Here is a 15780-nt window from a genome sequence, read left to right on the forward strand (position 1 = left end):
TTATGGCCTATGTTTAAGATTTCACACCATTACACATTTGATCTTTGTCATCACAAATATCTATGTTGGACATATCCTGAGAGAATGTGTTGGAACATTACCTTATTATTGACATTAGTTAATATCCAGTTCTATTAGTTTTTTCAAAAATTGATTTTCAACTTTTACTAAATTAGTTTTAAGGCATGCAGAAAGTTTCATAGCACATAAGATGATCTTTTATTGTGAGACTCTCTATCATTAATTAATATTCTTTCTTTAACTTTTGTACCATAGTTCTCGGAAGTAAATAGCAAAATATGACATTGATAATCATTAATTCTGGGTTAATCTTGAATGAACTAGAATCTACTTCTTTACCATTCCTTTATCCGATTTTCATTCATAGCTTTCGTGTTTTATTTACCAAAAGTTCTCTGGTAGGTTGATGAACACCAAATTTTTTGCGCATGAAAAATTTGGAAGAGACTAAGAAAGGTGGACATAAAGGTTGAAAATAAGATACCAACACTACAAACAACTAAGTAAAACCAACACAAATTTTACATCTAAGTACATACAAGAAACTTACAAAAGTTTGAATCCAATTTCACTCTACAGCCTGTATAATCTTCTAATGTTTGATGAAGCCAATTGCCTAATTCAGTTCTGATGCTGTGTGAAGTTTTCCTTTAGAAGTTCTCCTTGTGAAACTGAAATCGGGTAGATGTGTTTAGGCTGAACTCTTGACAAAGGTTCTTCAATACCTTTGTAAGAGTAGGACTTCCACAGTAGAATACACCTGCATCAAGAAAACAGCAGATACCCTTTTCATTTCTTGCATTGATTTTGTTGTAGAATTTCACAAAAAGCATCATCATTTTGTTACCTATCCGAGAAGTTTGATGCGTGTTTGCTAATTTTGAGAACTCTTTTTTCCAGTTTGGTCTTGCAAAATGCGTTCTTATCTGACAAAATGATAACATCACAAAAAGCTTAAGATTTGGCTGAATGGTGCAAAGCTTTTACAGAGTAAAACTTAGATACAATTCTATAGGTGTTTGTAAATGTTGCTCTCCAATGAGATTTAGGATAACATACGATGACAATTTAGTAATATGTATAACTTGAGATAAAACTTCAATTCTAATTAGAATCTAGAACCAACAACACCTACTGTAACATTATATCTAAGTTTTGTCTTTACTCTAAATGAGTGGTAAATCAATACCCGGCTTTCTGAAACTACATCAACTCCATTCTTAGCATGTTGCAACTTCTGAATCATGGCAATAAGTGCAGACCTGGCATCACCCTCCTCATAGACACTAGTCAAATAGTTGTGCATTTCTATAATACCCTGCATCATTTAAACAGGCTAAAAAGTTACTAACAGTGAAATATATTATGTAAATGGAGGGAACAGAACCAGGAAATAGTTATGAGTTTAGTCCTGAATCTCACATCGCGGTCATAATCTGCAATATCATCCATGACACCTTTAAACCAATCAAATGATGACTGCTCTCTTGTTACCCAATAAAAGTATGCTCTTTCAGGACCTTTCTTAGCTTCATCTGAGTGATTTGCATGGATTGAGTCCTGCATATAGGTTCCCTGTTATGTTAACCCCTTGAATTGGAACTAATGTATAAAACACAAACAACAAAAATACATGCCTATTAAATTCAAATACAGACATGCTGCCAAGTCAACCAAATAAGTATATGTAACCTTATCACTCACTTCTACAGGGGTTCCTAACTTTATGTGGTTCAACATATCTTTTAGAATACTGATCATTGGAGTGGCACCAATTCCGAGACCTATGAGCAAGAGGACATCATAGTTCTTATAGCTTTGTGCTGGGGCTCCGTAGGGTCCTTTGACGAGGATCTTTGGATATCTAATGCTGGAAACAGTAGATAGTATTAATATTATTTTGATAAGCTAAGAACAAAGAGTTGCTATTCACCTTTGTTTTTGAGGAAAGCCCGAACTCGGTGCTCTAGTTTCCATCCTCATAAGGCTTCCCCTTCTTGTTTGTGCAGTGTGAGGCTCACAAACCTGCATTTCTGAGTATTAGTAAAACAAGATTTTCAATAATTACTGCATTTCTGTGACCCTTTCAATAATTAAACACATAGGTTTGAGTTCACAGTTCAGACTAAAAACCACCTTTGTAAATTTGTTCTTAAGCTCTGTAGTCCAATCTCCCAAGGTTCGTACATGGACGCTCAAGTACTCATCTCCGGGTGCTGATGTGATGGAGAAAGGATGCCTGTAACAAGAGTCAATCTGAGTAATTTTTTGCAGAAAAATATTTTCTATGGTCACTGTTATCCAATAGTATTGGTAATCACCATTCAAAACTGGATATATCTGGACACTTGATGAAAATATACATTCCACTTTTATACTTGAATCCTTGGGGTTTGGTCATGTATAGTGCTAGGACGTTTCCTGTGTATACTATTGCCTGAAATTTCCAAGGGACAAAATCATTTTTATCCTTCAGCATGAAGAACAATGGAGAAATTTTTGACACATACCTTTATGATGTTTACTCGGTGATCTTTACCTTTAAAAAATGGGTGGATTCTCTCAAAAGCATAGAGTGAAATGGGAATTACAAGGTACATCCAAGTCTGCATTAATCAAACATACTGTGAACTGATTTATAAACACTTTCAGATTGTGGCCTATCAAAATTCAATGATGTAAAACTGGACATGCAGTTTGAGTTGTCGTGTCAGAATACCAAGTATCTATATATACATCAACAAATGAGGAGTGGATAGTGTTCAATGATATATGTTATAGCACTAAATAAACCACAATTTCTATCAGTTTACTGGCGCAAATATGTTGAAACTGCATTTTGAGAGAATACTTCTGGAAAATTGAAATGAAAAGGTGTAGTGTGCTGATAGTTAGAGCAATGAAAAATGTTAGAACTAAACATACCGTCTTCTTTTGCCATTCCTTGGTGAGAAATAGATAGTAGCCATGTATGACCAGGCATATGTAAACAACAATAAGCAAATGATGCGCATACCAAAAGGAATTGAAACCAGCTAATCGATGCAAAGGCGCAGGTAATTTGACAACACTTTTTCTGAAAGAATGTGTGGCTAGAGTGAAGGAAAAGGCCATGAGCAAGACCATCACAATTCCAGTTAAACCAGGAGTGCTTTTAACAAGGGAGATGTAATCTGGCTGCTTATAGTTAAAACCATCCCCAAGTATTGCCATGAACTTCTCATTTGGGTATGATACTAATCTTGGAAAATCACAAGTGAAATGCACCGTTGCATGAATCAAAGTACCTATAACTACAGCTACTGCAATCATCTTGTGAAAGTTTATATTGTCATCAAAAGGGATTATTCGACTTAGAAACGATTCTCTTAGCTTCGTAAGTGTTCTTCTGCACATGGTTAGGACAATCAGAGCCATGTTGAGCTTGAGAGTCTCAGCAGCTCCCTTTGCAAAGCAGACACAATAACCCATGACTTCATAGGCACCCTTTTGTCTGTATTGTTTGAACTTCCATATATAAAGCACCAAGTTTATGACCAACCATAGTGCCACAACCCATATTACTTTCCATTTATCTAAGGCAAATTCTGTGATTTTAGATACGTATTTGCTCATGGGGCTCCTATACTTGCTCGGTATCATAGCTTTACTCAAATTCATGGCTTTAGGATTACTAATTTTTTTGGGGCCATCTTCAGAACTAACCATTTCCTTCAGCAGAGTTTCTAGCTGCCACATCTGTTTAAAGAAGAAACAAAAGAATGCAAAAGATGAAGGTTTACGCAGAACTCAAGAAAATAAGAGAGCAGTGTGAACTTGTTCATGTCTAACCTCAATATATCCATTATGATCAGGGTCAAGCTCTTCCATTATCAAAGCTGCATACCCACTAGCATTTGTTTTGAGATTTCCTAGCTTATTTGCCGAGGCACTCAACACTATAACCTTTTAAACAACGACATTTAGAATGTGTTTCCATAGAGTAGTAGAGAGTGAAAAACAAAAAAAATAATGTGAAGAATGAGTGGTCTTAGTGCTTACCTCCTTAACCTCCTCTTCTGATAGCCTACCATCTCCATTCTTGTCACACCTGAAAATAACTGAATTCATTTATGCCAATCCACTCAAATGAAAATGCAACATGCAAAAGGAATACAGATAGAGTGTTTGTGTGCTCTTTACATGTCAAAGAACACTTGAAGCCTTGATTCAAGATCTTTGCTAGTCATGTCCTCCCAGAACACTCTAGCTTCAGCCAAAGTTATCCCATTTTCTGCACTGATTTTCCTCCTCCTAGCCAAAGCCTCGTACAGTTCCCCGGCAAAATCCTTTGATTCTGCTCCCATGCCTATGCAACACAATTTAAATTTCATCAGACAAACTCTATTTCTGACAGAGAAATGGCACCAAAAACCTTACGGAACATGTTTTGTTGTATTGCGAACCCAATGAAACAAAAGAGGTAAATGTACCCATGCAGATTCCAAATTTGTCTTTCGAGAGTTTTCCATCAACTGCATGTTGAGTAAAACGCTTCTCAATGGACCTCCATGCATCTGCTTCCTTCCCAGTGACCGTTCTATCGAGAAACCGTAAACCCTTAATCCCTCTTGCTGCTCCTGATTCTACCCTCACCATCTTCCTCCCCCCATTCCCCTGATTGGCATTCCTGTTCCTCACATTGTTCAGAGAACCTTCACTGGGAGATTTTAGCACCGGGCTTGCATTAAGGGATGCTTCTTCATCATCGTCCCTTATAGACCTCTCCACGGGCTGAATCTGAATGCTCTCAAGAATCCATGTTGCTGATTCATCATTGCCTTCTTTGTCTGATGACATCAATGACAAAGGAGTTGCCAAATTGATTATGATTATGTGAAATGAATAATCACAAGGGCCTAGGAGTTCAAGGTGGTGATGGTTTTGGATTAATTTTCAAGAAAGAGAGAAGGGTGTAACATGAAATTGGCAAAAATGGCATCAGATATATCTCATATCAGTATATATAAATGTTCTTTGTTGTTGCTTGCTAATAATAGATAAACACGTTGGTTGAACCACCTACTTATGTCTCCGGTCCAACCAAAAATGTCCCATAACCGACAGTGAAAACAAACGAAAATACCTACAATACAAACTTGTTTTTCTTTGCATGCTTTTTCTCTCACCAATGTCACTTCTACTATGAAACAAAGGTGCTCACTTTCACCACCTTTTCTTTATTCTTTCATTGCTAACACTTTTTTTTTTTCATTCATGTTATTTACTTCTACCTACGTGAGAAAGTCTATTCTGGAAGTAAGATTTCACTAATGACAATTAATTAAACATTTAAAATAAACTAAAAGTTAATAAATGAATGTTTCATATTAGATAAAAATATAAAATTAAACACTATATAAAAAATTCCATAAATCTAATGTCTTGAAATTTTGAGTTAAAAAAACTAACAAGAATTATTCCTAATAATTTTCGTTCAAGAGGGAATTCCTTTCGGGAATATTTATTATTTTGTTTGTGAAAGAATGAAATATACCCTGGAAAAAGAAAATCAATGCTTAAACCCCTATTTTTTTTTATTTGAGGTCCACTTGTTGGAATGAAATTAATAATGTTTTAAAATTATAAAATAATTATTTTATAGTAAATTTCCCTCCTAAATTTTCATTTGGAATAAAATAAATATAAGTGCTTGTATATAAGCTTTCTCTGAGTAGAGATAACCATTCCTTCCTCCTTAAAAAAGTGAATGTGTTGAATGCGCATATTCATTTCTCAATGTAAGAATTTCAATGATGAAACAAGTTTCAATAATTTTTGTAGGAAAGTCTTTAAAAGTCAAATATATTTTCATTTATTATACAGTTTTTGGTAGTTACAAAATAAAAAAATAGATAAGTTGTATCATGTTATTCTCAGCAAGTCAAAAGGACATTAATTAGTGAATCGTGTTTCATGGTGGTTCTCAATTACCTGTGATATTTATTATTTAATTATCATATCATTTTCCTTTTCATGGGATCTTAATTTTAGTGGTAACTAGTTGCAAAGGTCTTCAAGTGGGAAATTGACTTCTGGGTTTTATATTCAACTTTTCATAGCAATTAGTTAGAAGCTACCAATAGCACCAAAATGTGCCATTTTTTCCATTCCTTATTATGATTTTTTTTTAATTTTCTTAAATTGGAGAATGGACGTGCTTCGCACTATGCCAAACATGTTTGGTTCACCTCCAATTTACATTCTATTATATATATTGGACAATGATGATGCCTTCAACTGGTTAATGAAATAATAGTTAACTTATCTTCAATGAGAAGAAATAAATAATAGTTAACCTTAAACCCCACACAAAAATCTTAATTTATAGCCCACGAATCATTCACGCAACCAAAAAAGTTTAATTTACAAGATTAAATAGACTCTTTGAATATTTAAAACTACTAGCCACATGTTGTTTTTTTTAAACAATTCGTGGCTTTAAAATACCACCATCTTTTTTTTTATTATTTCTTTTATCATACGAAGACAATTTACATGAGTTTCGGAAACAATATTAGAATAATAAAAAAAGAAAAACTCTTTCAGAGGTCTAATATTTAAGAGTTAAAAGCTTATATTTAAAGGTTTAGTAAGTCATCTTTATTATCCTTATCTTCTGCCGCCAATAATTAAAAATTTAAGCTTTAAAGTAAGTTACTTAGAACTCCTAAAATGGTAGTTATATATGGTAAAATTAAATTTTGGTTCATTAATCATTGGGACTCCCAAACACAAAAATTATGTACAATGAGATAATCTTTTAGAATAACTAAATACAGTTAAACATAAATTTAAAATAATCATTCATTTCACATTTTTTTTCTCAGTGTCATATAATATATTATAGTTGCAGTACAATTGAGAAGGAAAAATAATTTAACTAATGGACACAAAATTTGAAGAAAACAATTAAACTAAATATTAAATGGTTTCTGAATTCTGATAACCTACGTCTAAACATGTGATATTTAAGATGGATTAAGTACGCAGAAACTGCATGTAATAGTTTCTGATGAATTATGATAACCTAAGAGAGAAAATATGCTTTCAAACTAAAACTTCAATGTCACTGAAGTGTGATTTGCTAGCTTGGAGATAAATTATGCATAATATAAAATTATGATGAAACATTGGCTGTCATAAAAGGAATATAAATCCATTCTTGCATAAGCCTAGAGTTTAACATCTTTTTCATCTTCAAGTTTATACATGAATTTAAGAGTATTTATTAATTAACTTCTTTAACAAATTAGATATATTAAATTATATTTTAATTTTTAATACGGGTTGACAAAATGAACTATTGTATGATTTCTTTTGATGACTTCTTTTGGTGTCACTCCCATTGATCTTCTAAAATTAGAGGCAAGTCTAGGTGGACTGAAACCATCTTCCACCATGGTATCAGAGCCATGTTAAGTCCATCATAGTAAGATTTATCATTTGTTTTGCCAATTGTGTCACTTGCTATCAGACAATTTGTTGTTTGTTGGACATGTTTCACCCGCTACCGGACTACCCATTAATGTTTAGTCTCACACATTAAATGCATATATGTTAAGACTTTGGCAAGTGTACCAAGTCGCGCAAGTAGTAACCGGTAAGACCGAGATATCGTTTCCCAAGAGACTCGTGTATACTAAATAAATGTGTAATTAGTGATTAATTTAAACTAATGAATATATTCATGATTTGGGTTTTTATATGCAAGAAAGTAAATATTTCATAAACAATTAAAATTGAACTTGGATATTTGAAGACTCTAGAAAATGGTAAAGGCTAGAAATGCAATGGATTGATATTGTTGGAGTTAGACTTCACCTACTTCACTCTCATGTATATTAAGCAATAAAACTCTTCTCCATTAATTACTAATGTCAACCCACAAGTTTACTCAAACTCTAATCCCTTAGTTGAATGAGCCTAGGTTTCCTTATTTAGAGTCAATTCCTTGAATCCCTAAATAAACAAACCCATCTTTACAAATTAGGGTTTAAGACAACTAATGGGTCAAGTTCCATTCCTAGATACAAGTTCCATTAGGTATCTTGTTCCAATTCAAGGTTTCAAGAGATATTTTCCAATACCTAATGACCCAAATATCATGCAATGAATGGGTAAAACAAAGCAAGCTTTAAATGCATAAACAAAGATACTAGAAATCAATGGAAGAAGCATATATATATTCAAACCATTCAAAAATACATAAGAGTTTAGTGGCTACATCTAACCCCAACAAAAATGGGTTTAGCTCTCCATTGTCACGGAGAGCTCAAGCTTACAAAATGGAAATGGAAGAGGGAGGAGACACAAAGAGGAAGATGGAGCTGTTCCCACAAGCCCTAGCAGACCTCCAAGCGCTCCAAGACGTGTTGTTCGAGCTCCAAAGTGTCCAAGATGAGTTTCCCTTCGCGAAAACAGAAGAAAAAGGGTCACTTGACACATCAGCGAAAACAGGCGCCTGGCGGAAGGGTCTCACCGCCAGGCGCAAGCCACCAAACAGGGGGCAAGTCTTCCCGCTACCGCCCGGCGGTGACCAAGTGCCGCCAGGCGGTGACTAACAGTAGCGCCTGTCTGGCGCTTGGCTGGCGCGTAGCTGGCGGTCTGTTCCGCCTGGCGCTGGCTTCGCGTCGCCAGGCGCTTCCTGTTGACATTTTTCTTCTCTCTTTGCTATTCCGGGTCACTCATTAGTCTGGATTTTTGGAACAAAGCTTCCCATCTACAAAAAGGACACAAAAATGGGGATTAGTGATATATTTAGATCAATGTAACCCACAATGTATTTATTTACAAAAGTAAGGTAAAATTGAGGATTAAGTAGGTTAAATGCTTTGGAATAGATGATTTTGCTAATGAAATATAGCTTGGATAATGGTAAAAATTAACATTATCAACTCCCCCAAACTTAAAACCTTGCTTGTCCTCAAGCAAAAAGGTAACTTGGCCTAGATGAACAACACAATTGCAATGATCTAGCAAATCAAGAAAACATATGTCAATTGTGCCTGCTCTTATTTGAAAGATTGTGTAGCACATGTGTTTCATTAGCAAGGCAAACTAAAGCTATGGTGTTCACAAAACAAAAATATCACAAGTGCATGCAAGAGTTTATAAGGGATCAACAATCATGGCAAAATGTTTCCTTGATCAATGGGAACCACTTCTCACAAGAACAAGTGTTTCACTCAAGCCCACTAGTGTATGGATATAAACAACATTCTCTCTACCATCACAATGTCACACAATTTAACTTTGCTTTTTGTTCAAAATGTCTAAGACTTTCACAAGCATGCTATCATCACAAGGTATTTTATGGATTGTATCGTGGCTAGGCTAAGAAGGAAATTTGGTTTTTCAGGATAACAAAAGTACCTTGAGCTAAGAGAGCAACTAATCAAATTATGAAAGTATTTTTCTCCCTTCTCTATTGAAACAATGAAACCAATTCCCAACTTGCTTGCACCAATTTTCTTTTCTTTTCTTTTTTTTTTTTTTGAATTGAACCAAAACTTTACAAATTTTCCCATGCTCCCTTGTATTAGCAATAATTCCCCCAAACTTGCACCATACTCATGACTAACAATCATTTGCTCTCTCAAGCTCAAAGTAAGGTAGTCAATATCTTCACTATGCTCAAGGTTCAAGGAATGGCACATATTATCTTTAAGGCTCAAAGAAGACTCAAAGGATTTGCACAAGAAATCAACTTAAAAGGGATTGGCTCAATTATGTAACAAGAAAAAGAAAGATGGCCTTGATCACCTGTAGCATGCAAGTAAATGAATAACAATTGAACTCAAGCAAAGTCAATTATGAGTCCACAATGATAGCATTCACACAAATCAACTCTGGGGCACAACCTCTCACAGGGTATTTGGGTTCCACAATTGTCAACATATGCCAAAATCATTGATCACAATTAAACTCAAGCATCACTATATCAAAATGAGAACAACCACAAGCTCATGCTCACAAGCCAATTCAACATCATTTCATAACAAGCACAAAAGATGATCATGAAAAGTAGTAATTCAATGCAAAAGATTAGTTCACCACAACCAAGTTACAAAGTTCTACATTATGCAAAAAAGTTCAATACTATCAAAAGAAAGTTAAGACTGAAAACTAAAAGCATAAAATAAATCAGGACTATCAACAAAACAAGTCCTGCAAAAAGTGAATCACTCTCTCCAAATGCTCAGGCGTCATCCTCGCCCTCTTCGTCTAGCTCCTCCTCGTCATCATCACCAGCAGCTGAGGCTCCACCTCCCCCAGTAGTAGTGGCCTGGGCCCCAGGCCAAGCAACAGTGGCAGCAAACTCCTCAGCTGATGGGGTGTGCAGCTCAGGAATAGTTAGGGAGATGCCCCTAAGCATGTCAGCATTGGCCATCCCCATCCGGTATAAGGCTTGCATCTGGGGTTCCAGGAGCTGAAGGTGGTCGAGCTTGGCCTCCAAAGCCTGCAACCGCATGTCAATGGTGGGTGTTGCCTCGGGCTCGGGCTCTGGCTCAGGCTCTGCCTGTGGCTGATGGCGCCTCTTGGGTCTGGGAGCAACTGAGCAGAACCTCTGAAAATATGAAAAGTCCAAGTCCTGCGTTGCTTTCTCCAACGGGGGTACAGAAATATCCACCCTTGCCAGGCTGCAAAGATGGGTGATGAGAGAGGGATGGCCAAGAGCGGCCTTGCCAGCGGCGTTGGCACACCGGTGGATCTCATTTGCAATGAACTGCCCTACATCCATCACCCGTCCTGTCAGGATAGTGTATAAAATAGTAGCGCGTCCCTCCGTAAGATCAGACACATGGGAGCACGGGGAGATGTTGGCGTGCACAAATGCTGACCAGAAGCGGGCCAAAGGGTCAAGGGAACCTCTCTGAATCGTACCCCTGTGAAATCCTTCACCCGTCAAGCAGAGTGCTTGGATCAGCTCTCCAGGCGCCACGCCCTCATCATCCAACACTGAAAACTGGCACTCCACATCATCAGCTAGTTGGGTGCCCAAAAACTCATTGATCGTGTCAGCATCAAAGGGCACCCTTTTCCCCCGCACATAACTGAGAAAGGTGGGGGCTGTTGAGGTGGTAACCTTGGCATTAGCATAAAATTCCTTCACCAAGGTTACACTAAAAGTGCTAGGATAGCTACCCAGCCTTTCCCAGCCACGCCTGATCAACTCCAGTTGAAATTCGTTGACCTCCCCGGGCTTAAGAATCACTTTCCTCTCTACCACCAACTTTCGTTGCATGACCACTTGGAAGCGGTCCTCATTATCCTTTGTGAGGAAGTAATGAGAGTAAATTCTCTCCTTTCGCTTTTGCCCTTTCGAAGGGTTACCAACGGTGGTCTTCATTCTTTTGGGATTTGAGGAGGATGCCATCTGCAAAATAAACATTGGTACAAAGAGGCAATTTAAAGTTAGCATTGGAGTGAGAGATTCAATCAAAAAGAGAGTTAATTGCATCTAAAGACTAAACTAGAGCAAAAAATGTCAAGTCATTTAGATGCAAAAACCATTGTAGCACTGGTGCCTCACAACCCAAGCTACAAACACAAGAAAAAGCAAAGAAAGAGGCAAAAACAGGGGCCACCGCCTGGCCCCTTCAAAACTGCCGCCAGGTGCCAACTTGCAGCAGTGAGCACTGCTAGGCGCCACCGCCTGGCGGTAAAATAGGCCAAAATGGCCACCGCCAAGCGGTACATAACAGAACAGCGAAGATTTTAGGTAATTTCAACACAAAACAGCAAAGAAACAGCATGATAATGGCAGCCCACACAACAAACACGAGTTTTTAAACACAAAACAACAGTGATAACGAGATTCAAAGCAAAGAAACTCTAATCTAGTGAAACAAAACGGGATTATTAAGTAACAAACATCAAACACTCTAAAAACATGAGAAAAACACAAGAAGAAGACATTACTTGAGTTTATGCAAGAAGTATTGGTTGGATGAGAGTGAAGAGTGGTTGGTGCGTGGAAAGGGTTGGAGCAGCGCCTGGCGAGGGGAGTTGTGGGTGAGATTGAGGATAGCACGAGAATGGGGAAAAAATGAGGGTTAGGGTGTGTGAATTTAGGAGAGGATTTTGGGAAATTGGAGAGTGAAAATTGGAGTTAGAGTTTTGAGAGGGGTGAGGAATGAGAGTAAGGCAGCAGCGCCAGGCGAATTTAGGGTTCTTTGGGGGAGTGCAGCACGAGTGTGAGGGAATGGGTCAGCGCAAAACACATTTAAAATGGCCCAACTAGTGCTGCGCAGCACGTCCGCCTGGCGGTAGGTCATGAGCCGCCAGGCGGTATACCAGAAAATTGCCACTGGAATTGTTTTTCTGGTGTGGCGCCAGGCGGGCGCTAGGGAGCCGCCAGGCGGCTAGCTCCTGGAGTACTTCCAGGGGTCAATTTTTCAGATGGCGCCTGGCGAGAGGGAGTGAACCGCCAGGCGGTTAAGCTGTAGGGGTGGATTTTTTTTATTTTTGGGTTATGGTTGGATTGGCTTTGACTCTATTGTGCTCCCACCAACCTTTCACTCTTGCACACATACTTTTTCAGGCTTTTCAACTTCAAACCAAGCATTCACACTCAAGCAAAACATTCAATTCACATAACACATGCACACTTAACTTAAAACACAAAATCACTACACAAGCTATGCTACTATTATTGTCACAAACAACCAATTTTAGACTACTATATTCTATGATGCATAAAGGTTGAACACAAGCACATGCTATCAAATCCTAAAACTAACTATGCATGAAGACTATGCTTCCACAAATTCACAAATGCATGCAACAAAATTAGCACAAAGTTCAAACATCAAATCAAACGCAACAATCTATACTAACACACTTCACACATGCATAAAAACACAAAGCTATATCAAAAACGAAAATTAAAAGCTAGAATGAGTTTAGAGCACTGGGTTGCCTCCCAGGAAGCGCTTGTTTAACGTCACGAGCCTGACGGATAAGGCGCTTAAGCTTTGTTGTTGCTTTTGGTGTGCTCCTTCCCAACCTCACACCTATACAACTTCAATTGATCACTAGTCACCAATTTAGTCCTTCTAGAATAAGGAGCTTCAATTTCAATCCTTTCATCAACTTTGATGTCTCTAATAATCCACAACCTTGCCCATTTTGACTTGAATCTTCTAGGAGAAATCTTCAACTGTTCCTTTCTCATCACAATTGGTTGGCCAGGTCTAAGTCCATTAGTCCCCATCAAAGAGTGGTGGTGAACTAGAGCATCATCTTTCTCTTCCCTTTCTTCATTCATATTCGCAGAGAAACAATTGGAGCACTTTTCAAGCAACTTTGAAGCTTGCCAAGGTCTACTAGTCACAGATAAGACTTCATTGACGACCTTAAGACTAGTTTGTTCATCAGTCGGTTCTTGCACAGCTTCAAGAACATTGAATGTCACCTCCTCATCTTGGTCTTTCAATTTTAGCGTTCCATCATCCACATTGATAACAACCTTTGTTGTCTTCATGAATGGCCTCCCAAGAATGAGTGGTACCCCTTCATCTTTCTCCATTTCCATCACCACAAAATCAACTGGAATTTAAGATTATCTATTTGCACCACCACATCTTCCACCACACCATAGGAGTATTTGACGGAGCTGTCTGCTAGCTGCAAGGTCATCCTTGTTGGCTTGGCTTCGAGACCACCAATCTTTTTAAGCATAGATAGGGGCATAAGATTAATGCTAGCCCCTAAGTCAACAAGAGCTTTCCCCATATCTTGATTTCCAATGGTGCAGGGGATGGTGAAGCTACCCGGATCCTTGAATTTTGGAGGAAGATTTTTCTGAATTATGGCACTACAATTCCCTTGCACTTCAATAGTTTCCTCTTCTATGTACTTCTTCTTTTTGCCAAGGAATTCCTTCATGAACTTTGCATAAGAAGGTATTTGTTGCAGTGCTTCAGAAAAGGGAATCTTGATCTCAAGCTGCTTGAATATGTCTTTGAAGCGAGCTAATTGTCTCTCTTTTTCTTTTCTTGAAGGATTTTGAGGATAGGGAAGGGGTTTCACAACAACTTTCTCTTTTTGTCTTTTCTCTTTATCCTTCTCTTCACTTTTATTCTTTTCTTCTTCCACAACAATCTCCTCATCAACTTCTTCCTTTTGAATCTTTTCTTCATTCTTTCTCTTTTCTCTAGCCTCCACCTTTTCTTTAGAACCTAGTCCAACCTCCTTTCCGCTTCTAGTGAAGATGGCCTTACATTGCTCTTTGGGGTTGGCTTCGGTGTTGGCGAAAAAAGGACTTCCTCGTTGATCAGCCAATTGCTTGGCTAATTGCCCCACTTGCACCTCCAAGTTTTTTATTGATGCATCAGTGTTCTTTTGATTTTGAATTGACATTTGCAAGAACTGTTGCATCATGTCCTCAAGCTTTGAGGTTCTGTCAGTCAAAGAGGGATGTTGGTAAGTTTGTTGATGTGGGGGCCTATTGGAAGGTCCTGCTTGGCCCATGTTTTGGTGAGGTTTCCATCCTTGATTATAGTTCCCTGGTCGGCCTTGATTGCCCATATAACTAACTTCCTCTTGAGATGTGCTTGGCATAGCACATTGCCCATTGGTATGGTTTCCTCCACATAACTCACAACTTTGCATTTGTTGGAGTTGAGCTACAGAGGCATTTTGAAGCTCTTGAGGAAGTTGTGACAATTTCTTCATCAGGGTTTCCAGCTGCTGAGTCATAATCTTGTTTTGAGCCAATAGAGCATCTTGAGATTGAAGCTCTAGAATACCCTTCTTTTGAGAATGGGCTCTCTCAGTATAGGCTTCATTATCATTAGTTGTCATATTCTCTATTAACTCATATGCTTCCTCTGGCGTCTTCCACTTGATACTCCCACCAGCAGAGGCATCTAACATCAGCTTTGACTGGGATTTAAGTCCTACCAAGAAAAGAGTGAGTTGTGTAGGTTGATCAAACCCATGAATGGGAGTCTTCCTCAACAGTCCCTTGAATCTATCCCATGCTTGGCCTAAGGACTCATCCATATCTTGTTGAAATGCCGAGATTTCCTGTTTTCCCTTATTAACCTTGGACTGGGGAAAATTTTGCTCAAGAACTTTGCAACCACATCATCCTAGTGAGGCTATTTTCAGGAAAGGAATTCAACCAGACTTTTGCAGGTCCTGCTAGTGAGAACGGGAAGAGACTCAGGCGTATGGCTTCATCAGGAACTTGATGGATCTTCACAGTATTGCATATCTCCAAGAATGTGGCCAGATGAGTGTAGGGATTCTCATGAGACAGGCCATTGAACTGATTACTCTGCACCAGATGAATAAGAGTTGGCTTCATCTCCATGTTGGTGGCATTGACAGTTGGCCTAGCAATACTGTTGAAGTTAATATGGCTTGTGAACGCTGCATAATCTTCCAAAGTGCATCTTTCACGACCTCTACCATCACCATGAGGATTGTCTGCCATTTCTACTTTTGGAAAAGGATCAGGATTCTGAGAAGTAGATGAAAGAGTGTCTGAAGCAGAAGAGTGATGGACAACTTGTTGTGCTTGAGCTCGTCTTCTCCTTGTGGCACTATTGTTTCTGCGGGCAGTTTTCTCTATCTCAGGATCAACAAGGAGTGGTTCTGAAGATGCAGTCCTCCTTGTACGGATCCTACCCTGCATAAACTATAGAGCAACAACAAAAGCAAGCTCGAATTACAAGTTAGCCCAAAATTAATGTGCGTATAAAAGTA

The 15780-nt window shown here is 38.2% G+C and overlaps 2 protein-coding genes across 3 annotated transcripts; both read right to left on the bottom strand.

The window, feature by feature from the left end:
* Window positions 1-457: 457 nt before the first annotated feature.
* Window positions 458-5186, bottom strand: LOC114186243 (putative respiratory burst oxidase homolog protein H). 2 transcript variants are annotated; one of them, XM_028074286.2, is made up of 14 exons: window positions 4494-5186; window positions 4204-4369; window positions 4063-4111; window positions 3853-3966; window positions 2947-3759; window positions 2532-2627; window positions 2343-2458; window positions 2158-2260; window positions 1955-2046; window positions 1714-1891; window positions 1444-1581; window positions 1211-1339; window positions 869-947; window positions 458-781 (listed from the first exon to the last, which is right to left on the bottom strand). In XM_028074286.2, exons 1-14 carry the CDS (start codon window positions 4858-4860, stop codon window positions 672-674), a joined length of 2550 nt encoding a protein of 849 aa, XP_027930087.1. In that variant the 5' UTR covers window positions 4861-5186; the 3' UTR covers window positions 458-671. The 2 variants fall into 2 exon arrangements, with proteins under 2 accessions (XP_027930087.1, XP_027930088.1); XM_028074287.2 differs by having other exon boundaries at window positions 1726-1891; window positions 4494-5184.
* Window positions 5187-13599: 8413 nt separating this feature from the next.
* On the bottom strand, window positions 13600-15072 carry LOC114184374 (uncharacterized). The gene is made up of 2 exons (XM_028071687.2): window positions 14142-15072; window positions 13600-13985 (listed from the first exon to the last, which is right to left on the bottom strand). The coding sequence occupies exons 1-2, from the start codon at window positions 15070-15072 to the stop codon at window positions 13600-13602; spliced, it is 1317 nt and encodes a 438-aa protein (XP_027927488.2).
* Between the last annotated feature and the right edge of the window lie 708 nt (window positions 15073-15780).

This window comes from Vigna unguiculata, chromosome 5, assembly GCF_037176805.1.
Source record: "Vigna unguiculata cultivar grain cowpea cultivar isolate G323 ecotype 2 chromosome 5, ASM3717680v1, whole genome shotgun sequence".
Classification (NCBI taxonomy): domain Eukaryota; kingdom Viridiplantae; phylum Streptophyta; class Magnoliopsida; order Fabales; family Fabaceae; genus Vigna; species Vigna unguiculata.

Bases quoted from the DNA above. Each gene is read 5' to 3' on its own strand.
- LOC114184374 (XM_028071687.2), bottom strand. From the start codon at position 15,072: ATGGATGAGTCCTTAGGCCAAGCATGGGATAGATTCAAGGGACTGTTG. The intron at 13,986-14,141 runs GTGAAGAGAAGG...CCTTTTCTGAAG, and splicing joins GGAAGAAGAAAAGAATAAAA to CACTGCAACAAATACCTTCT.
- LOC114186243 (XM_028074286.2), bottom strand. From the start codon at position 4,860: ATGTCATCAGACAAAGAAGGCAATGATGAATCAGCAACATGGATTCTT. The intron at 3,967-4,062 runs GTAAGCACTAAG...GTTGTTTAAAAG, and splicing joins CAGAAGAGGAGGTTAAGGAG to GTTATAGTGTTGAGTGCCTC. The intron at 1,892-1,954 runs GTGAATAGCAAC...TACTGTTTCCAG, and splicing joins GGCTTTCCTCAAAAACAAAG to CATTAGATATCCAAAGATCC.